We start from the raw sequence: 24881 nt of genomic DNA, 5'->3' as shown, positions 1-24881 counted from the left end.
GACTGAGAGACTGAACTGAATCAACAAGGACCTACTGTACAGCACAAGGAACTCTACTCAATGTTCTGCAATAACCTATATGGGAAAATAATCTGACAAACAGATATATGTATAACTGAATTACTTTGCTAAATGCCTTAAACCTACATGACACTGCAAATCAACTATGGTACAATATAAAATAAAAATCAGAAAGAGAAAGAAATCCATCTGCACCAAGATTATGTTTCCCACAAGCTGTTTCCAGCCAAAAAATAAATCAGGGCAGGAATACTCTGGCCAACCCATTCCCAGGAGATACAGGATTCCTCTGATGAGCAACTTTGACTCAGTGACTCTAAAAGACCTTGTCGATGTCTAAGATGCTTCCACCCATCCTATCTTCCTTCCTTTTCTCTTTGTTTCTTTTAGGGTCAAACCTGCATTTATGGTCTTATGGCTCCCTTAGCCTCCTCTGGCTCTCTCTCTCTTTTTTTTTTTTTGCCCCCAGGCACAAGGAAATCTCCTCATGGCCCCATAGCCTCACCTCCCATGTCTGACTGGAATCCTACAAGCTCTTGACTCCACCAGCTGCTGCTGACACTGTAGCCTGGTGGTGAGCTGAGGCTGCAAGGAGGAACCTCAGGCTCCTGCTGCAAATGGAAATGCCTGACACAACAGATGCCCTGGGACCATTTGTTAAAGGTGGGCCCTCCCAGTGTAAATCTTACTCCACTGATTCCCATCACTGAAGTACCTGGGTACCACAGGTTATTTTCTGAAATGTACCAACCTCTGCAGCTGGCTTTAAAAGGATTTTAGAGATGATTTGCCCCATCAAGCTAGATAATCCTTCAACTTTGAAATGGAAGATCATAATGCTTTTGCCAATCTACTCTGATCCCAGAGAAAATGGGCCGATAAAAGAAGATGATTTCAAGGTTTAAAGCTACCCCATTGAAGGCAACCTGCTCAAAATTAAAACTCAGCAAGGCATAGTGAGATGACTTTTCAGCCTGTCATTCTTATAAAATAGAGATACTAAATAGGTCCCCAATTTTCTTAGTGAAATAAAATTTTCTTTACTGAAAATAAAAATAGAAACTAGTGTGGTGGGCAGAGTTCTAATTGGAAGCGGGAGCTGCATCACTCACTCAGCTTTGGGCCTTGAGCAAGTTGCCTCCCATGAAATGTCATTTTCCACCTGCAGAAAGCAATCTATTATTATTTTGAATGAGTTACAGTAAGCAAAAGATACAACAATCCTTAGTACAGAGTAAGTGTTCAATAAATATTAGCTATCACAATATCAATAACAGTGTCATGATCATTGGTTTATCACAAAGATTAACTGAGATTAAGAGTATTTGACATATTTCAGGCCATGGGAAAATGTTTACTTACTCTGAATCTAAACCATGAGTTTCAATACTCAAAAAAAAGAAAAGTGACTAATGCAAGTTTCTTCTTTAAGAGGCAGAGGAGGGGAAGGAGGAGGAAAAGAGCTAATATTTAAGTAAGATCTGGTATAGGGTGTTTGTCTTCATTTCCTTTCAAGATCTTTATTGCCTTTTTTGTTTGATTGCAAGCATTTCTGATTCTCCCGATAGATATGTGTGCTGTGCTCTCAAGAAGATAAAAAGGGAGAACATAAAACTATGTACACACAAACAATGATGGATGCCAGGGACAGAAAATTTCCAGTAGACCTGGTCTATAAATTGTCATTTAAATTTGCAATTTAAAAACAGTCTGACTTTTTGACTTAGCTGACTGTATATGAGAGACAAATAATGGAATCCTAATAAGCAAGGTTTAAATGACATCTCCAGTCTCCCAGACGGAGAGGGCGATGGGAGAATTCTAAGGAGAGAAAATAAATCTACCAAGAATAGGAAAGACGACCAGAACTAAATAGTTGCACTAATCACTTGATGATAGATACCAGGAAAATGTATTTTTGACTGTTTAAAATTCAAATCCTTAACAGATGAAAGCTAGGTTATCAGCTGAAAAACTCTAAAGTCATTGTGAGGGGACAAGGCTGTGCTTGGTTTTTACATTTCATCACATTAAAATAGATGAACCAAAAAATCAAGGCACCAGGACAATGTATTAAAGTTGATAAGCTAAGGTTAAAAGATTTGAACGGCAAAAGCACTACAGCTCAGAGGCCTCCATTGGCAAAGCTCATTGCCAAGGTTGTACCAGAACAGTGGCCCACGCTGGTGGCCCTCCTACAAAGGGAAGCCCACCCCAAAATCTCACGTTTTCTTCTCACTGTAGGAAATGAGTTAACATCTTCCCTAGGCCACAAAATACAGAAAACAAACACTGCATCAGCTGAAGGAGGAAAAGCAAAATGAATCACTGACTATGGAAAACAGTTCTGTATATGCTCCAACTTCAGCAAGATATGGCAAAGTTGGGAATGGGCCACTGAAGAATGGCAACAGTGACAGAAGGGTTGAGGGAGAGATTCCCTGAGTAAAAGTAAAGAAAACGAGATCTCTTAGGATTTTTGTAAATGATGATTGTCAAAAGTTTATAACGATATGAAATAGCTTAAAATGTAAGGTTTAGTGAAAAAGCATGGAATTAAATACACAGGAGGATCAAACTAGAAGGTATGTGTTTGCAGGCTTGTGTGCACACACTTTTATGCAGAAAAACTAAAAGACTAAAGAGACTGAAAAGCTATACACCTGAGTGTTAACTGCTTTCACTCAAAGCTAGGATACCACGTCAGAATCCTCTACACAGTGCTCCAAGCAGCCGTTAAAATTGACTGGCATTGGCAAATTACACAAAATCTATTTGCAATCTATAACTCTGAGAGCAGAAGGAGAAGCTACAGTAATCATTATTTTAAAACATCAAAGGAAAACTAATGGAATATAAATTACTGATTCTAGTAAAATGTAGGCCAAAGGCCAAAGAATTACCTCTAATATAGGCTGCTTTATTGTTCAACACACACTTAATAAGCACATACTATGTACCTGGTCCTACACATAATAGGAAATGAATAAAATATGTGTGTTTCTTGAAGGAGATTTTACTCAAGAAGAAGGGGGAGCAAGTTGCTACCCAGTGAGATGTCTGATCCACTGGCCTTTCTTTCACTGGAATACAGAGTAGGATTTATTTTTTGCAACTGGGGACTTAAATCTAATAGGTAGATAATGTCTGTAATAATAGGAGATATTTCACAAAGCATTCATTGAATAAAAAAAAGAAATCTGAACTCCAAGAATCTTTATTTAAATCTCACAAACCCTGGGAAGTCCTTGGAAACCTGGTTATCTCTGTTTTGGGATTTTAACTTAACTCCAGTGAACTATAATTGCTTCTCAGTTGTCTGTCTTTCATATTAGATTTTAGGTTCTTTAAGCCAGGGACTTGTTTACAATCTTCTTCTGTGGCCAGCACTCTGCCTGGCTTTAGAGAAAGCTCACAAATGGAATGAGGGGAAGAAGGTAGGAAAGAGACAGGGGAGAGGAGAAGAAGGAAGGAACTCAAAGACCTCCCATCCCACCCATGTAGGTCATCACAGAGCATCAACCTGAGCTCTCTGCGCTAAATGGAAAGTCTTGACTTAACTAGCATTGCCTGAACATCTACTCTGTACTAAAGATGACAGTAGGCACCTTCACATACACACCTCATTTAGCTGCTTCTCCCACTCTTTTGAACTCCAGCCAGAACGTTATTTATTAAAAGCTACGATGGTCTACAAAGCACATAGATTTGGAAATCAGACTGCTCAGGTTCAAATCCTCACTTTGCTGGCTTCCAGCCTTGGACAGGCTACTGAATCTCTGTGACTCCAGGTTTCTACATATGCATGTGAAATGTGAAAAGAAAACAAGATTAAATACTTAACATGCTGCGCACACCATTTTCTTCCCCCATAAAAACAGCTTTATTTCCTACAAACTTATATCCCTTCTACTATTTAATCAGAGCCTCAGCCTGACCAAAAGCCACTGGATACTCAACTAAGACAGCAGGGACAAGTCTGGCAGAGCTTAAGAAGCAAGGGCTAAAAGCGACCTGAGAGAGTTACACATTTCCCATCTGCCATCAAGCATCAGGTTACTTTTCCTAAGTCCAGCCTGACTCCAGCACTCATGGCTATCCATCACGGCATCATTGCCTCGTCCATCGTCTTTAGCACACGCTTCCATATCGCTGTTAATAAAGGATGTGGGGATAATCATTTCCCCAATGATAGGGGTCCTGATCCTTTTTTAGGATCACATAATAAGAACATTTTTCATTGTTGGAGATAATTCCCCTTCCCGGGCACATTTGTCAAAGGCAGTTTCCAACAGTCCCGTACATCATCCTGAAATACATGATAAGATTCAGGTCTGCTATTCATCATCCGCTGGGCTTCTTCCAACGTGAGTTCCTGCGTGGTTTTTCTTGCCTCTGGTTTAACAATTGGAATGCATGTTCTTCCTAGAGCAGTAGTGTCAGCCAGGGAAGGTTGAAAGACTGAAATGACCACAGTCCCCAGGTAGAAGGAAGTGAAATCTCTAATGCTGATATAGAAACTCTTTATAAAAAAAAAAAAGTAAACTACATATATTGCCACTGCTTTGCAAGAGCAACCAGACCCCTAGGAAATGCGCTTGCACTGAGGTTCTATTCAATGACCACTGTAGAGAAAACACAGAATATATCAAAAAGGTCCCGTGCTCTGGATCATTTAGACCTGAGTTTAAAATTCCTGCTCTTCCATTCACATGATGAGTGATGCTGAACAAACTCTGAACTTACCTGAGTATGTTTATCCATCTGAAAAATGGGAGTGCTACTGACTTCATAAATCTTTTGGATTCTCATTGCATTCTCTGTACTGAGTAGTCAACTAATTAATGCCATTTCCCATTCTCCTCACTGGGAATTCTTTAATAATTCTCCTCCTCTAACTTTGAGAGAATAAAATGATGAACAAGACACAGTCCCCTCTATCAATCCAGCAAGGAAGAGAAGTCTGTAAGTGAAATGCTAATAGATGGAAGAAAGGAAGGAGAGCTTCATCTAAATTACAAATGTTCTAAAATGGTATGCTGAGAATCATGGAGAAAGGAAGGTTGAATTACATGGGAGGAGGGGGATGCCATCTACCTGGGTCTCAGAGGATCAGATGAACCTTGAAAGCAGACAAGAGAGAAGGGGATTTTTTCCAGATTGAAAGGAGAGCTGCTGCAGCAAACTCAAGCATGTTTAGGAGTTCAAGCAGGTCACTCTGTTCAGAATGTGCCAGGTACATGTAAGGCACATGGAATACCTGCTAAATGGATGCGTGAGACAGAACCACAGGGCTCTTCAGAGCATTGATTCTGAGATTACAGCATTCACTCTGTCTTCCTTCTCCTAGTTCTGTTTTCTCCCCTGTAAACATGAGATTTCAAATAAGGAGCTACCTCAAGGGGTTATTCTGCAAGAGAAAATACATATAAAGGCTTGAATACATTGCCTGTTATTCTGTAATTGTGGGCAGAGAGTAGTTACCTTCATCACCATCATCATCATTAGTATTTCTGATGTGGGGGTGCCCACTGGGAGGTACACTGAGCCAATGATACTATTCACGGAACTGGGGCATCTGCAAAATCAGAGCGCCTGTTCCAAATTCAGATCTTAAAATGTATTTTGATTTATACGCAGTCAAAATCCTTCAAGTACACTTCATCTTGAACTCTGTGAAAACTGGAAAACATCTGGAAAGCCTGGACTCTCTGGCATCCTCCTAAAGAAAGCAAAATGCTTCCTTCTCAGCTTCTAGAGCCCTTATAGGTAGCAACCTTTCACACACCACAGTCACAAGGGGTAAAGTGCTAGAGCTTCTATGCTTTGCTAACTCCCTTTCTGCCTCCACCACATGGTCTACCATCACTCCTTTCTGCCGCCGAGGCCGGCTCAGCCCAATGGTGTTGGTTACTGGAATCTGTAGGAAGATGTCTTTCAGTGTTAAGTATCACTTGGTAATTAACAAGAGGACACTCATTCAGTAGGGAGAAGTTCAGTCCACTGTTCAGCACAGGGACAGGCTTTGGGGTCAGAGAGATCAAGGTGCAAATGTGTCCCTAACTTGTCACATGCTGTGCGATTTCAAGCAAGTTGTTCACCAATCTGAGCCTCAGCTGCTTCTTATGAAATAAGGGGATGCTTGTTTTCAAGCTTAAATGAGACATTTCCACTCCACCCTCACCTCTCCCTTTGACCACGGGTGCTCTCTTGATGGACTGGGCAGAAACATGCAATCCTGCAACATGTTGTACTCTGACCATCCCAGAAACTGTGTCACTATAGGATGGGGTGGCTGACATCCTGACACACCTGAGACCTTCTTTGTCTGCTCATAAAATCCACACAGATAATAAAACCCCATCCTCTGGGCCGCTTACTGATTATCTGCAAAGATGAAGACTCTCAGACACTGGGCAGGACTGTAACTTTACCTGACTCATAGAAATCGGAGGGCTAGTATGAAGGGCTTTGTTCTTCCAAACATCAAAATTCAAGCCCAGCCACTGCCAGAGGCAGCACACTGAGCTTAATGAAGCAGTGGGATGAACTAATATGGCAAATCTTATAGCTCTTACTACCAATATGGCCCACATCACGCTGAATTATAGCACCAGACATGATTGGACACACATTGCAAAAGGGAGAGGTAGTTCACTGAATGGGAGGAATTTTCAATGCCACATAATAAGAATCTCCAGAGCAAGCTCTTAAGGGAGATGTTGATGGTTTTAAATTTTCTTTCTGCTTGTGCAAATCATTCTCCCTCACACTTTATGATAATTAATTCAACAAACATCTAATGAATACCTACCATGTTCCAAATGCTGTGCTGGGAACTCATAGTTAGTGGCAGAGGCAGACAAAAAAAGTATAAGAAAAATGTGGTAGATGTGATGATTTGAATAAACGAAGCGTGCTATAAGAGCCTTCATAAATAGAGGCATGTGAGGCTTTTTTAGTCATAAGTTCATTCATTCACTTATTTATTCAACAAGGCTGCACACCTACATCTTCCAACACTGTGCTTAGTGGTAAAAGTGAAGTTAGGAGCTTGCCTGATGGCTCAGTGGTAAAGAATCTGCCTGCCAATGCAGGAGAAATGGGTTTGATCCCTGGTAAGAGAAGATCCCATGTGCCATGGAGCAACTAAGCCCAGTCACCACAGCTATTGAGCATGTGCTCTAGAGCATGGGAAACACAGCTACGGAAGCCCGAGTGCCCTAGAGTCCATGCTCTATAACAAGAGAAGCCTCCGCAATGAAAGCTCGAGCTCTGCAACTAGAGTAGCTCCCTGGTGCTCACAAGTAGGAAAAAGCCTGTTGCAACCAAGACCTAGCACATTCAAAAATAAAATATTTTAAAAATTATTATTATTCTTTTTAAACTGAAGCCAGATATAGTCCCTGCACTCACAGAACTCCCAGCCTAGTGAGGGATAAAGAGGAACTAAAAGATGATTAAAACAGTGTATTAAGATGGGCAAAATGAGGTGCTTTGTGAGCACATAGACTGGTCATGATCACAACTGGGGATTGTGTTGGGTGGGTTGCAATGGGCCCCCCGAACATTTCCATGGATGTAATAGCTAACTTGAAGCTAAACCAGAAGTGGAGTTGCTTTGAAGAGAATTATTTTTAAGTACTATTCCTGGAAGAAGAAAAAACATGTGCAAAATTCCAAATGTGAAATATACCATGGTATGTTCAGGAGACTGAAATGAATTCGGTTAAGCCAGGGAGTAGAATATCATTCTGGAAGAGTGGTGAGGGATGTGAGGGAAAGATAAGAAGGGGACAGGCCAGGCAAGGCTTCCCTGAAGCCCCAATAAACCTTGTGGACTTTATCCTGAGGGCAGTGGTGACCATTCACAGAAGGGTCTGAAGCAAAGGTCAGAACTGATCAGATCTTCCCATTAGTGAGCAGTGTCAGGAAGAGCTTGGAGATGGATGATTCTGAAAACCTGAGGCCCTCTCAGAGGGTGATAGGATGGGTTGGATGACAGATGAAGGCAGCCCAAACTATCCTGAGGAGAGAGGCAGTGTGGAGAGAGAGGATGAGTGGATTTGAGAGATATTTGGGAGGTTGCAGGAACTAATATCATTGATTAATTCATTGAGGGCACTTGGAAGCTTGAAGTGTCAAGGATGATGGGTCTGTCAAATGGTTGCTAGGTTCTGAAGGATGACCAAGAGTCAGTCCAGAGAACAGGGTGAGAAAGATGATCCAAGTAAGGGAGCAGTATGCATGAAAGTTGCAGAAGTGTGTCCTGAGACCTGGGCTCATGTTGGTGCAGGATGGGGAGAGAAAAAGGGACAGAGAGGCATGGACCAGGCCTCAGAAGGCTGGCTTGCTGCTCTGCCTGCTGCAGCTTACTCTGCTGGGGTTACAAAATATGTTCACAGAGGAGAGCAGGTGTGCAGCGGGATTTGAAGAAAACTGACTTTCTAAAGAAATCAGTTAGAACAAAGTCACCAATGAAGGAATGGCCACAGTGTGTGAGGTGTCCTGTAATAAGTTCAAGGCCATGTGCTTGTGGGGAAGACAGAAGTCTCTGTCTACCACATGTAACGTGATACAGCAGTCCTTCCATAAAAACTAGACTTCCAGACCCAAAATGGTGTTTCCTCCCTCTCAAATTCTTTAGCCCAAGAACTTCACAGACCAACTCCAGAGAAATATATGTTGTCTTGCTACTAAATCCTTGATGCTGAATTTTCAAAGCCTGTAAATCACAGCACCAGTAGAGAGTGATTAGCTCACCAAGATCCAACCCTGAGAAAACAGAATGGTGCCACAAATTAACGTGAGGTGGCTAACCTGTTTCTATGTCCATCCCCCCAAAGAGTGTAGTCCTTTTTCACATTTCCCACCTCCCACATCAAGGCACAGGGCCAACACGTGCGTTCAGAGGGCACCAACCTACACATCAGACAAACTTGTTAGCGCATTCCAGCCAATGTAGACAAGCTATATGACCTCGGGCAAGTCCCGTGATCTCTCTGAACATTATTTTCTTATGTGTTCCATGGGGCAATGTAAGGTTTGGGCTCATTTGGGGCAATTTATCTAAAAAGGCTAGCATGCAGGAAGCACACAAGAAATGATGGTTATTAATGAATGTAGCTTGACAACATGGTCCATTTTCCTTTGTATTTCCTGTCTAACTTCCCAAGTTATTCTTTGGAAAAAGGATGCTTTTGAAGACAGACCAGTATGTTTTTTTTACTGCCTGATTATCCCATGCACCTCTGGAGAAAAGGGTACCTTCCACCTTTTTTTATATCCTGCAGCACTAAGAAAAAGGTCACCTTTCAGGTAGGCAGCTGAGGGGCCAGAGGCGAAAGGGAAAATTCCCTTATCTTGAGTCTATATACAAAGAACTGTGTTAAGTGTTTTATATTTTTGACTTGTAAAATACTCATTACAACACTTTGAGACAGGTATTATTACCTCCATTTTAAGATGAAGGAACTGAGACTTGAAACAATTAAGCAGTTAGCCTGAGATATACATGTAGTAAAGGTGATGAGCCTTGATGCACATTTCAGTCTATCTGATTCTAAAAGCACAAGCTCTTCCAGGAGGCTTCAACATAAAAGAAGGAGCAAACACACCAAGAGCTTAATCCTAAGAAGGGAAGTTGTTGAGAATCTGTAAACACAAGCAACATCATCCAGGGAGTTATTCCTGACTTCCAGCTCTGTCTCCGCCACTAACCAACTGAGTGATTACGGGAAAGTCATTCATCTCTTAAGAACACATCTTGAAAGAAGGCTCTTCTGGCCCCCAAACACTAATTCCTTCTAAACTTTGACGTACTTTTAGAGAAGTTATTCATGTTTTAATGTAAGTAGACATTTGGAGTATCATGTTACTTGTATTAAGCTGAAATCCACTTGCTTTGGGTCAGGAAAGCAGTGAAAAAAGTTTTCATAAAAATTTTCTTTAGTATGATAAAAATGCACCATTTTAATTGGTAAGTATAAACTGGAGTTAAAAATGAAACATAAAATTTATGAATAGTAACATGGAGATGAAGAAAAGTAGCAACATGGAAAAAACGCATGTGTGTGTGTATATATATATATATATATATTTTTTTTTTTTTTTTTTTTTTTTCTTCTGAAGGATACATTCATGTGTGCATGCTCAGTTAGGTCCTACTCTTTGGGACCCCATGGACTGTAGCCTGCCAGGCTCCTCTGTCTATGAGATTTCCCAGGCAAGAATACTAGAGTGGGTTGCCATTTCCTTCTCTAGGGGATCTTCCTGACCCAGGGATCGAAACTGCATCTTCTGCACTGCAAGCGGATTCTTCACCACTGAGCCACAAGGATGAGACCCACAGAGGTCAGAAGGGCCTCGCCTCAGGTAGAAGTTCTTGGACTATATGTACTGGCTGGAGTCCGAATCTCCTTCTCCAGTGTTTCTATCCCCCTGATCCACCTCCAGAACACCGAGCTCCCACTGGGCTCATGGCTAGGGCTGGATAAACATTTGCAGACAAAGTAATTAATTAAATATGCCTCTTCTACATGTCACACTTGGCAAATATAAGTTCTACATCCACTGAGTGCCTGTGGAAAATAAGGCTCAAGTGTGGAAGTGACTTGCCTGGAGGTGAACAACTCGAGAGAGGGGGCCTGGAGTACAAACACAAATTCAAGGTCTTGATGACCCCAAGTCTGCCTCCCTGCAGGATAAAAGCAGCAGATAGAAGCGATGAAATAGCAGCTCTTTCTGCACCAAAGGGTAAAATCATGGTAAAATGATTTTCCAAATTTACTCTCCCAAGGTCCTAAGGACCAGTGGGATAATAAATACGAAAGTTTATGAGCTCCTAAGTAGTAAGCCAGTTATAATTAACAGAGTTCTTTCCCAGGACTCACCAATCAGTGGAGGGATTAGGACCCTGAGCATGCTGTTCTTGAAATCATTCCTTCACCACAACTGACAGAAATTTTCTAAGAAACCTCTCAAAAGTCTGAACAGCTACTGAGGCACACAGCTAGGGTTCAAACACAGTTTGGGAGGAAATAATCAGGTAGCATGTTGCTGTGTCACTGTTCTTCACTAATTATCCTTGAGTAGAGCTCCACAATAATCATAAGGAAAGTGATTAAGTTTATGTCCAAGTATTTCTAGAAAATAGGGAGAAAATACTAAACTGTGATCTCAGAAGGAAGAGGACAAAAAAGCTAACCCTGACCATATTGCAGATCCCAAGCTGGCCCTTTATCCAAGATAATTTCACTCATCTTTCTGATAACAATCAGAGTAGTAACACCCGCCACCTCCCCCTACACACACACTGGAATAACACACTTAAAGACAAGGGTAAATGGGGCTAAGTTCTGGTTACACAATAGATAAGGAGAAGAGTTATAGAGGAAAAACCAGGTCTGCTGGACTCCACAGTTAGGGCTCTTCCACGACACTAAGCTGCCAGATAGCACTGACTAAAATCACCCCCAGATATGCCTGTTAATGCTGGGACCCACTCCTCTACCACAGGCTTCTACTGGCTGTCCTAAGGCCAGGATCACAACAAACTGTGTCGGCTGATCCTCTCCCTTTGATGGCAGATAATGAACCTGAAAATATACATTCTTTCTCTCTGGTCCTCCATCAAATTCCGCTCCCAGAAGAGGCACCTCTGACAAGCTGTATGGGTAGTGACACAATCCAATAAAAATGAAATGAAGGAAACAACTTATTTCTCACTACTTTCATCCCCTCCTTATTTGAACTATGAATACTCTAGTTGCATCTCATACATGGCCTGTCTAGAAACTCATTTTGTGGTGAAATATGCTCCAGTGTGACTTGTTTGTGAATCTGTCTGACTTACTTTCAACAGCCTGGGTCAAAGAACTAGGGTGATAGGTTTTTGAAGAATTATTAACGGCCTCTTAACATTCTTTATGCTACTCTTTGTCATGATAGATGTCTCACATTGTCAGGTGCTGGTTTTTTCTTAGGAAGCAAAATGTCTGCCCCACCAACCATCTAAATCTTGCCAAGAAAAGAAAAACGTTTCTATTCTGTAATACCAGGTAGTAAAATGAGAAATATACTTATGATAGAATGTCAAATGACAAAGCAGGATGTCAAATCATACGAACAGCATAATCTCAAGTACATATATTACCCAGGAAAGTTAGTTCAGAAGGAAGTAACTTAGAATGTTAATAAGTTATTTTTAATTTTTAGGATTATGCATGCTTACCTTGTCTTTTTTAGTTTTCAGTAATAGGCATCTATAACTTTTAAAAAGTCTAATGGAACTATTAAAAAAGAAAAAATATTTATTGTTCATAAAGAAGTCTAAAATTACTTTGTTTCCTTACCACCAATATCATTATGTAAGGTTATTAACTTTGACCTATGTCAGGCACAAAGATTGTTCAAGAAAAGAAAAATATGCACCAACCTTGCTGATGAATATAAATAACAAAATATTAAATAAAATATCAAACTAAAACCACAGGGTATATAAAATAAGATATCAGAAATGAAGATTAGAAAATCTATCAGTGAAATCCATGACTTATTACTGATTTTAAACTAAAAGAAAAAATACATGTATAATCATTGAAATAAATATAGAAAAAGCATCATAAAATTCTGCATGAAAATTCAAGATTTAAAAAATAATTCTAGAAATGATAAATGAAGGGAAACTAATAATGAATATTAAATAAGACTTAAATATCACACTTACAGGTAATTTAAGGCATTTCCATTAATTCAAGAAAAAGTTAAGGATACCTACTCTCTACTAAATATCATATTAATGATTCTTTACACCCCCTCCCCCCCAGATTGTAGCCCATCAGGCTCCTCTGTCCATGGAATTCTCCAGGGAAGAATAATAGAGTGGGTTGCCAATCCCTTCTCCAGGGGATCTTCCCAACCTAAGGACTGAACCTGGGTCTCCTGCATTGCAGGCAGATTCTTTATCATCTGTGTCACCAGGAAAGTCTACTGTATTAAGAGACTGAGACGATGTAATAAAGTAAGAAAAAGAACAAATATTTAAAGATTGGGAAGAAGCCTGAAACTACTTATAAGGTTATATATTGCTTCATTAGAAAATCCAAGAGGAGTCATAGAAAAATATTAGTAAAAGAGTTTAGTAACACTATTATATTCAAGATTCAAGACCAATGAATATATAAACTACTTACTTCCTTTTAAAGTTCTACTTATTTTGGCCCAGCTAGCAACATTTGTTTAATGGAATACTTATACAATCCCATAGCCGAAACTAAAGAACAGGAAATGAATTAATCCTACTACCAGCACATTCTTGTTCTCTCCCTTTAATGTATATGTGTGCTTTCCTTGTGCCTCGGTCCAGACAAGGGTATCAAGAAAAAAAAAAAAACAAAAAACTGCTTAACACTGTTGCATAATTGCAAATAATTGTAAAATCTTGTTCTGGACAAATCAGCTATATACTTTTTAAGATCCCCTTGGGTAAGAGAAAACAATGTGATGATTCTGATAAAGATGAGAAAGAAGAGGAGGATGGAATGGAAAAGGCAGAAGAGAAATAGGAAAAAGGGAGAGGTGGGAAAGATGGAGAAAGATGACAGGGAAAGAAGCGGATGAGAAGAAGGAAGGAGAAGAGGAGGGAGAAATGGGAAGAAGAAGATTACAGATAAACTTTTTTGAGTTTTCAACATATGCCAAGTTCTATATTAAGTGTTTTATTTGCCTTATTTCAATTAATCTTCCTAGTGAGCCTTTGAGCTTTGTAATATTACATCTTCATTTTAAGAGAAAGGCAACTGAGTCTCAGAGAGGTGAAGTCACATGCTAAGGTCACACAGTTGGGAAGTGATATAGCGGAATCTGAAGCCAGCTCTGTCTGCCCAGACTTCACAGTATTAGCCACTCACTAGAGGATACTCCTTGCACAGGTACTCTGTCGGTTTTAGGGCTACTAAAGACATGAAGATAAGGAGGAGTTCAAAGGTCATCTTCACAGTCCCATTCCAAATCTTCAACTAAGCCAATGTTTTGAAAAACCTGAATCCTCTTTTTAGAATGCTGCAGGTTTTGTGTATTTAAATTAAGAATGAAAAGATATGCATTAAGTACAATTCTAATGCGTTAAGCATTCAAGAGCATAAGTTTAGTGGAAAGGTTAAATTTGAAGCAAAAATATAACTTGTCAGTTTCCAGTGAAAAAGCATTTGAATTCTAGTACATACCGGGCTATGCAATAATTTTTTTTCCATGTAGCAGTTCTCCTAAGACCTGTTCTCTCACTTGCTTTCTTTCTATTATTCTTATACTCTCATGCATAAAAAGTAAGGCTTATATTAGGTTTTAAAGGATAAAATAGACTTCTTCCAAAATACTTGTATTTCAAATAAACATCTAAAGCAAAATTTATAGTCCTTCTCAGGGTTCTGACTGTCCGAGAACTGCATATGTATTACATTTATGTCCTTTGCTTCCTACAGAGCATCAGACAATGCCATCAGAAAACATGACTGGGCAGGCATGGCTATGCCTCAGACAAACAACTGCCTATACAAAGCAACCAACGGCAGCTTCTTTGCAGTTCCATACTGACAGATTTTAAGACTTGAAAGAGAGTTCTATTAATCCTCTTCCACGCAGTCTTAAAGACAAGGAGGGAAAAGAGATGACATAGACAGAAAACACACACCACACCACAGACACACAGACATATTCACCAAGCATCAAGTTGCTTACATCTAATTATAACAAGAAGACATGGTCATAAAACCATAGGAACAAATCCTCCAAGAATCATGAACAGCAATAGAATTATTTCATTATCACACTATGCATGCCAGTCTTCTCTACCAGATACCTGTGTGCCTCCTCTATGTCAGACACTTTCTAATTGTTGGGAGTTAAAAGGGTGAACGGAGAGAACCAGCTCTGAAGGAGTGTATAGTACAGTTGTCCAGTGAAAATACAGGGTGTTTTTAATAAAGTGAGATACTAATAACGTGCTAGTGAAACGAACAAAAGAAGTAACCCAATTTGGGGAGTAAGGAAAGGCCCTCCAGGAGCCCTACTAAGCTCAACCCTGAAAAATAAATAGGAGAAGGTCAGTCTAAGAAAAAGTGGAGAGCAACAAAAGGATTTCAGGCTTAACTGATAGTCCAGGTGCTCTCAAAATCTGGTCTCTGAACTACCAGCTTCTGCATCATCTGAGAACTTGTTATGCGTCTTGGGCCCCACCCTAGGCCTAGTGAACCAAACACTCCAGGAACGAGACTCAGCAGTCTGTGTTTTAACAAATCTAGGTCATGCTTGCATGGCTGGAGTTCAAGAATCACTGGTATTGGGCTGGTCAAAAAGTTTGTTCGTTCCGTAAGATTTACAGAAAAATCTGAACAAACTTTTTGACAAACCTAATATATTCAAAGATGAACTACAAGACATAGAATGCCTGGAATGCAAATAGGGTTGGGTGGGGGTGTGGCACAGATTTAGGCAGTGATATTGCTAGAGGGATGGAGAGATAGGTAGAAGCCAGGTTAAGAAGGGCCTTGTATATTATGAAGTTTTTTTTTTTTTTTTTTTGGATTCTACCCAGAGACAGATGAGCCATTAAAACATGATACTGTGAATACAAAAGACACCAAATAATGCTGGTGACTGTAAAACTATATGCAATCACAAAGATAGTACCAAATACTATTCCAAAGACTGAATAGTAAGTAGCCATTGGGAAAGGCTGCACAATAAGTAGCCATTGGGAAAGAAACAGATTGAGCCCTACCTTTCTTTCTGGAGTCTTTCTTGGCGCTGGTTTTCACAGCTACTTGAAGTTCTGTCTCAGTTGACATCCTACTAAATCCTTAGTCCACTTCACACAGATCCCGGGCCTTGGCCAGGCTCATTGAGGACTCCTCTTCAAGAAAATGACTCCTCCTTTCAGAAACGACACCCCGAGTTGCACATTTCATTCACTTCTTCCGAGCGCTGCAAATCAAGAGAAGAGAACATTCAGAATAGCCACCCTGGTGAAGTCAGAAATTAGAAGGGCAAAAAGGAACTGTCAAACATACAAAAACAGGAAAATCTTGGTCTCCATGTATAAACTGCCCACATGGTTTCATTAAGCCATTGACAGGGCTCATACGCTCTCAAGCAAAGAGCTTGAGAGGCCTTATTTGCAAAACTCAAACTAGAAAACACATAGCAGATCTTTAAAACACTGGACTTTCAAGAAAAGCAAAACTCAGTGCTTTATTTTCCAGGTTTCTTATTGTCAAGCACGGAAAACCACCCAGAAAATGCAGCACAGGCATATTTCCTGAGCAGCCCCATGGAGGCATTTCCAACAATGAGGTACCCATCCATTAGGCAAGCTTGACCAGAGCCTTGGCAGCTGAAGCAGATCATAGGGAAGTGACCTGTGGTCTGTCCCTCACGAGCAGGCATCAGAGGGGACATGCAGTTGACATACAATTGGGCTTCAAGGGTAAGGTGACAAATGGGGCTGAGAAACTTTCCAGCAAGCCAATTTTTATGTCAGCTTTTCCCCCCAGCTATATGAGCAGACAAGCATTTAATGTGGGGAGGAAGAAAAAAGGAAAAGGAGCAGGCAGACACACATTTTATTCCTCTTTCTGTAATAAATATGCATTACACACTACTAGGTACTATTAAGTTCAGACACTGTGCTGGGAAGAGATGATAATGATAATAATACCACTTCAATTACGGCCAGTATTTACTATACATTTACTATATACTGTGCCCTCAGCTTCCACTGCACATACATTATCTCATTTGATTTCATTTAAATTGAATGAATGTATTCCCGGTGTGAAGTCAACAATCTTTCCCATGACTCTCTATCTCTGATAGTTACATGTGAGAGTTCAGTTGAAAATAAACATTCAGGAGTTATCCATTTTTAAAGAATATTAAGATAAAGCTACTGGAAATGGATCTTCAAACTGTGCAGCCAATTCTTAGCTACTGCAATAGATCTAGAACTGTTTAATCTGAAAAGGGTGACCCGGAATGCCAGTTTCAGCTCAATAAGAATAATAACCCAAGCCCCTTAATCATGCCAATTAAACATGGCTTAACTAGAAAACGTTTAATGTAAAAGGCACACAAAAATTTAATAAGGCTTAAATATGGGGAAATTCACACCTTTATCCAAAGATATCTTATTTGCTACTGTTAACAAACTGTTTTTTAACAAAGACAGTAGCCCTGAAGGAAGGTACTTAAAGTATAGGACCTAAGAATGCAACTAAAGAAAATGGAATATTACTTTCCTAGAATGGGGTACACGGAAAACTCTGTTGAAAATGAGCAGTTTTCCCACCACTTTTGTGCCATCTATCTGTATCATGCCACTAAAGCTCTCATCTCCTTCCTAACCTCTTGCCCCCAAAAGACAGCATTCTATAAGAGATGACAGAGTCACAAAATTGGGTCCTATAAGGGACTAAATAATTTTATTAATGATACTAGTCGCTTCATTGTAACAAATATCTACTAAGAACATAAGAAGGGCCAGATGCAAGTGCTGGCTCATTCATGTCAACAGATGTGTACTGTGCAACCATGCAACCCAAGAGTACAAAGTCAAAGCCTGACCTCTTGTCCTCAAAAAAGCTCAGTCTAGCAGAGGTGTTAGTCGTGTAAGAGACTGAAATACACATGATCAGAACAAAAACAGACTGGGGTACAAAGGAGAAAGTTTTTATTTTTGCTTTGTTTGAAAGAGTCAATAAAGCTTCACAGACAAGAAGCTCTGCACTGTGTGATCTTGAAGAATGATGCTTTCGTCAGGTGGATGGCAAGGGAAAGGACCAATGGGTGGGTACTCATGCATGTATAATAAGTGAATAAATGGTTGTCTCAGGCAGAAGCATCAGCATGTCCAGGGAGGCTTTAAGTTAACAACCAAAATAACAAAAGGAAGCAGAAGTCTAGTAGGGAGGTGATATACTTTCCTAACTTCCCAATTTTCAATTGTGCTGTTACCTTTCTGTGGAATTTTTCAAGTCTGGCTTGACATTCTCAAGGTTCAGTTCAAAGAGGTTTCTTAGGCAGAAAGATTTTCTCTCTGTTAAATGGAACTGTAATAGGGAAGAACAAATCTGACTCCATATTGGATCTGTTGCTTTTATTTTAACCTTTGTACTCTATTGTTTTTGCTATAAGATAAGAATGTTGTCTATAGCCTGAAATATACAGGGTAGCCCATTCACAAGGCTCTGACCTTTAAAGCTGTAACATTTTCCCATTCATATAGAGATAAAAAGTTGCAAGGCAGAAAGAAACATTTGTCTTGTTGAAGGTTTAGAGGAACATTATGACCTGACCTACATGGACAGCTGCAAGAACAAAGGATTAAAACACCCAACCAACCATACACCCTCACCTTTTAGTATAAAAGCCTGAATTCTAACTCAGGTAAGATGGTTCTTTGAGAAACTAGTCCACTATCTTTTTGCTCTGCTGGCTTTCTAAATAAAGTCACTATTCCTTGCCTTAACAACTTATCTCTTGATTTATTGGGGCCTGTTGTGCAGCAGCAGTATGAGCTTTCACTGGTAACAGTGAATCTCTTTACTTATGATCTGATTCTTGGCCATCTTCATAGCCTGAGCCACTTACAAGCAATGTGATATTGAGGAAATTACTGAACCGCTCACCCCTCTTTGCCTAGTTTTTCTACCTTTATAATGGAGTAACAGTATCAACTTCATGGAGTGGCTGAAGAAATTGTGATCACACGGGTAACATGCTTAGAAGAGTGTCTGACACATCTCCCGGCAGGTACTCAATAAATGTTAGGCACTAATAGTTTCCTGTGTTATGAACAAAGGAATACAAGGTCACAACACGGACTCAGGGTCATACTGCTATCCTCTTTTCACAGATGAGGAAACCATGGCAGGTTAAGTTTGCTTTCTAAAGACAAACTGCAGGGAATGGTAGGAGCTAAAATATTTCCTTCATGCTGGACTTGCACAAAGTAGGTACCTGATCCATAAACACTGACATGGACTGAAATATGCGAGTTTTAAACCATTTCAAGCACTCTTAAAAGTCAGTGTATAAAACTGGATTAGATTTGTGCCATTTTCTTTCCTTTGACTTTGTAAGCCATAATACAGCACCTCTGTCTATTCTGTGGGCATCTCCAGTATCCCACTTGTTTAACAAAATGAGATTGTGTTCAAGTGTTATAAGCATTACTTGTGAATTCCTGAAGTACTTCCCCATATCAATAAAGAAAGGAAACTTGCATCATCTTGAATAAAAATGTGCATGAGGAAGCTTCAGTAAGAAGAGAACATTCTACGTCCAGGGCCCTGGCATTCCCTTTAATTTTCCAAAAGCCAGAGGTTGAGCAAATGCTGTGAAGTAGCTCCAAATTATTTAGGAAATTCGTTTCCTTGTAATTAAGGAGATTAAAGTCCTCTAGGGCCAGAAACCATGTGACAACTCAAATCATTTTTCCCCAGTAAAAGCGGTGAAACCCCATCAGTTAAATTCAGGCTCGCCTAGAATTTTGAAATGCTTCAATAATGTTTCTTTGCTCCACACAATCTGCAGTAATTTAATATTCCTGAAGTGTGTCAGGTTTTTTATAATGAGCTCTTCAAATCTAAATGTGAATTATGTAACATTCCACTACAGACATTCTGTCTACTGAACTGCTTCTAAATGTAAAATCCCATGTTCGGTGATGGGGGGATAGGGAGGGGCGGGGTGCAAAAACACCAAACCACAAAGCAGAGAAAACAGATAGGCCTTTTTTAATAAAACAAAGCACGAAGGTTTGAGCAGCTACAACAGAACAAACACACACTAAAACACCTACTATAATACACATTTATGTTCACTCTCCTTCCCTCCCACCCTCATACAATCCAAAGGTGAAACAGCTAATTTTAGGAGGACCCACTATTTGCCATGGAGAAGGGAATGGCAATCCACTCCAGTATTCTTGCCTGGAGAATCCCATGGACAGAGGAGCCTGGCAGGCTACAGTCCATGGGGTCACCAAGAGTCGGACGCAACTGAGCAACTAACGCCACTACTACTACTGTTTGCCAGGTTCTCTTCTATGAACTTCTCATATATTATCTTATCCAATCCTTCAGTCACTTGAAGTTATACAGTATTATTATGATCACCTGACAAATGAGAAAAGGGAGGCACGAGTCAGTTTCGGAGCTTGTTCACAGTCATGTGGCTAGTAGGTTGCAGAGCACAAGGCAGGGTACAAGCCACTCTTCTCCCCAGTTTCACTCAAAACCCCCTTGGAGCTCCATCAGCTGGAGAATGAATTAACAAAATAGTCTATCCATACAATGGAATATTATCCAAGCTATAAAACAAAATGAAGTACCGATACAGGCTGCAAGGTGGATGAACTCGGCAAACAACATGCCAAGTGAAAGAAGTTAAGACGAAAGGTCACTTATTGCGAAAGTGGAAAATGATTCCATTTTCCTCCAGACTATCCAAAAAAATAATCCAAAGAGAGATGGAAAGCAGAGCAGGGGCTGCCAGGTGCTGGGGGAAGCAGGGGACGGGGACTGACTCCTTCTTGGTTACAGGGTCTCCTATGGTGGAGATGAGGTGTTTTGGAACTAGATAGCAGTGATGGTTGAACGGCATTATGAGTAAAGTAAGTGACACTGAATTATATACATTAAAATTTCATCTCAATTTTAAAAAGGAAAAACAGAAAGTCAAAAACAACTCTCCCAGCCAGGTGCCGCATCCTGATTTAAGCATTGTGTGAGGTGCTAAGACACTGAAAATTCCAGTCTAAAGGGACATCCAGCTTTAAAAACCAGATGAAGAGGTAGACTTCCAAGAAGTAGGACTTTGAGTGGCAGCAATTTGATAGATTAAAAATTGTATGTACTACTACCTGATGCTTCATGAGTTGGCACATCTTAACCACTTTCATCTAAAGCATAAAGCACTGAAAACAGGCTATTTATCAATAAGGCACAAAGGTTTGCAACAGTACAGTACAGACAAGGACTTTCCACATCAGTATAATGGGAAGACCACCACCAAGAGTGCAAGATTTGGAAGATCAATGAGATCCGGGCACTTATAAAGCCTAGCTCAATATACAGTATGCCAGTCTTTGTGTAAGAAAGGAGGATATGTAAATCTGCTTATCTTCACAAAAAGAAACAGGACAAACAAACCAGAAAACAATGAAGCTGTTTCTCTACATGGAGAGATCCTAGATGTTAAAATGACAGGATGACCAGGTAGAAAGACATGGCAGAGGGTCATACTTATCAGTAGATTTTTACTTAATTTCTACATGTGGAAGCATATTAATGCTTCACATCTCAGATAAAAAATAAAATTAACAGCGATGGAAAGTGGGGGAAGGGCTAAAACTGGAAGTGAACTGAAACAAATGCAACTGTATTTCAAAGGAGCATCATACACACAGTCACTGAAGAGGCGGGAGAGAAATAATTAATATGAATAACTTACAAACACAGAATTTAACTGTTTACAACCTGTCATGAACAGGACCAGGGCAGGGAGCACCACAAACAAACCTTGAACTCTTTTTAGTAGGCTTTTTTTGGTAGTGTTATGGGAAAAGCAATTATGAAACTATTCTAAATGTATTATAGGACTGGGCAAAGAAGTAAATTCTTTAATATTCTTGGGAGCCAAGACTCTCATTATTCAAGAATAGCCATTAAAATATGAAAAGGGGGAAGCCAGGAAAGAGCACTGTGGGGACAGTTTGGAAACTGGAGATTTCAGGGTTTAAACTCATGGTTTATAAAATAAACATGCATCTGCATGTAGGTGTGTGTACACATGTGTTTATATGCATATATTTCCCAGCCTTGTCCACTGGACAGGCCTAGAAGCAAAGATTCCCCAGTGACAAGGTGATACCTTAATACCCAGATTTTAGTTTCTACTACAACTCTTAGTAAAAAGACCGAGAGTTTTTAGAAGTGGGTTATTCCAGAGCCATGAAGGGCAGATACAAGATGAGCCCAACGTATCTTGTTGTCCCAGAAAGTCAGTAAATGCTAAATCCAGGAAGCCATCCATAGGCCTTAAAGTATGTTCTCATTTGTTGTCTGTAGTTGCAAGCAGAAAATCTGCGATCATATAATGGAGACACTGAACAACACCTCAATCAGGTTATCAAAATTAACATTAACAGAGATGAGCGGATGGATATCAGGTGATATCCTGAGAAGACCACATCACTATGACGCAGTATCCTGGCCAGGAATCTAATAAGAACACGCATACAAAAATGTGGAGAAAAGTCCATTCTTCAAAAATGGCAAATCAAAGACAAAGGTAGGCTGTGGAAATATTTTATATTAAAACAACCAAAAGAGGTACAACAACTAGATGAAATATTAGATCCTCTTTTTGGAGAGAAAATAAATGCTACAAAGGAAATCAGAGAGCCAAATGACAAACTTGAATAGAGATGGCAAACTAGGTAAAAATATTGTATCTATTTTATTTGATAAGTTTCCTATGGCTATGTGAGAGAATACACCTATTCTTAGAGAATGCGTGCATGCATATTCAGTTGCTTCAGTCATGTCCGACCTTTCGCGACCCTATGGGTTGTAGCCCGCCAGGCTCCTCTGTAGATGGGAATCTCCAGGCAAGAATACTAGAGTAGGTTGCCATGCCCTCATTCAGGGGATCTTCCCAACCTGGAGATCGAACTCGCATCTGCCTTCATCTCCTGCGTTGCAGGTAGATACTTTACCCACTGAACCACCTGGGAAGCCCATTCTTAGAGAATACACACCAAATATTTAGGTATAAAGGGTTAAGCTACATGCATCATCCAAATGATTCAGGAAAAACAAATCTCGGACATGTATATATGTGTATGCAGCATATGTGTATGTATATCTATGGATATACACACAGAGAGAATACACAAATGCTAAAGCAAATGTGATAAAAATATTAGCAGGTGAATCTAAGTAAAAGGTGTAGGGTATTTTTTGTATATTCTTACACTTTTTTCTGTAATTATCTCCAAATTAAAAAAAAAAAAATCCTAGCTCAGACTATAACACACCCAAGTATGTAACAAAGCCAATTCTGGCAACACCTTTCTTTTTTTAAAAACAGCTCAGACACAATTCCAGCTCCCTGGATGGACTGCTTTCTAATTCCCAAGGCTAGTTGAGTTTAAAATTAGTTTATGGCTGTCAGTTCTTATTATAGATTCCAACTTCATCCTATATCTGCCTGGAATGCTTGACTTGACACAAGTCTCTTGACCAAGGTTGTTTCAAGCAGGTCTCTCTCTTCCTGAGCCCTGGACCTCCCCTCCAGACTTGCCTCCATGCCAGGAATTGCCCCCTAAGACTTTTTATCTATTAACCCCAGAGATCACCACAAGCTCCTTTTGAGACAGGCCTGGGAAACAGGACCCTTTGCTTCAGTGCTGCAATGCCTGCAACTGAACATACCTCTCCTGAAGCAATAAAATACAAAGAAGCTGTATGGAGCTAAAAATAATTGCATGCATGTGTAGTTGGGGCGAATTCGGAAAACCAAAGATAACAAGGAGACCAAAAACCCAATCGCTCCTTTTGAGGAGCTGGGAGCAAAAAGCAGCGTACGGTGCATGCCCCCTGCATGCAACACCACCTAAGGGGTGGGCAAAACACCTAAGCCATCTACCCAGCCTGACCCCTGGACACACCCCTATCCTCACTCCATATAAGGAACAAGCTTGCCCCTCTCTGGAAGCCAGCCAGCAAGGGAACCTATTGTTTGTTCTCATTCACCCCTGCTGCAGCAGGTGCCCCAATAAAGGATTTCTTGTCTGGCCTCTGATCAATTTCTATTGATTAAAGAGGCCAAGAACCCTGGTTGGTAGCGCTAATTATGGAGCCAGAGTCAGCCTTTGTTGGACCATCTCCCTCTCCATCCCTGGGACTATGACTTTAAACTGTCAACCCTTTTTCTATTTTTTTAATATGTCAAGGGCTAACTGATCTGATATAGTCCATTTGGAAACTGCCCAAAATTTGCTCCTTCTCTGTAATCCTTCTTTTCAGGGTCAAGAGAATAGGACAGAGCAAGGTTTTGTGGAGCCCAATGGTAGTGCTGATTTAATTCTGCCAGGGATGTCAGAAGTGCAAAGGCTATAAAAACTGTAGTAGGATATCAGAAGGTAGTACATCTCTCTCTACTGATAAAATACCACCATCCTCACAGCCATCATTTGCTTAGACCAAACCCTTCCAGAAAGAGACCTACACTGATAGAACATATCCTGGGTTTAAAACTCTGAAGGCCACAAAGTTGATAAATTAACAACCTCACAGCAGACCTGTTTTGCCACAACTGTATATGTCAGAAAAGGATGGAAACATCACAGAAGTAGGAGACCTCTCTTGGCCTGAGACATCATGTTCATTGTGTTGCTTGTTGGTTATGTTCACCTGATATTATGAAAAAAAAATAAAAAGAAGTCAGGCAGCTTATATAAAGTTTTATATACAATCATTCTCTGGAAAAGGATAAAATTAATGAATGAAGAAAACTGGAGTGAAGGGGAACAAAGAATTGGAAGTGAAGGTAGAGGTAGAAAAAAGAATAGGACACAAAAACAATCTTGAGGTTGCAGAAAATAAGCCGTAAATTTATGAGAGTCCTAGAGGCCAAAGCAAAAAAGGAAATATGATCATTTACAGGTCCCACAAAGGCCATGCTCAAATAACCTGAAGCCAGAAACAAAATGAAAAGGGTCTATAGGCTTTCATAAAATCAACAGTGTATGGTCCCATGGACATGAACATCAGCACTGTCTCTCTCTAAAAAAAAAA

At 40.1% G+C, this 24881-nt stretch overlaps 1 protein-coding gene across 15 annotated transcripts in view; it reads right to left on the bottom strand.

The window, feature by feature from the left end:
• The window catches only part of DAB1 (DAB adaptor protein 1), a 452572-nt gene that overhangs the window by 283389 nt on the left and 144302 nt on the right, over positions 1–24881 (bottom strand). For all 15 annotated transcript variants that reach the window (XM_081486752.1, XM_081486754.1, XM_081486743.1 and 12 more), the window contains exon 2: positions 15800–16002. In XM_081486752.1, coding sequence (XP_081342878.1) covers positions 15800–15866 — 67 coding nt within the window. In that variant the 5' untranslated portion in view covers positions 15867–16002. The remainder of the gene's footprint in view (positions 1–15799; positions 16003–24881) is intronic.

This window comes from Giraffa tippelskirchi, chromosome 5 (genome assembly GCF_054371585.1).
Source record: "Giraffa tippelskirchi isolate mGirTip1 chromosome 5, T2T-mGirTip1v1.2.pri, whole genome shotgun sequence".
NCBI classification, from domain to species: domain Eukaryota; kingdom Metazoa; phylum Chordata; class Mammalia; order Artiodactyla; family Giraffidae; genus Giraffa; species Giraffa tippelskirchi.
The sequence above is the reverse complement of the archived record's forward strand: the minus strand, read 5'-3'. Positions and strand labels throughout refer to the sequence as shown.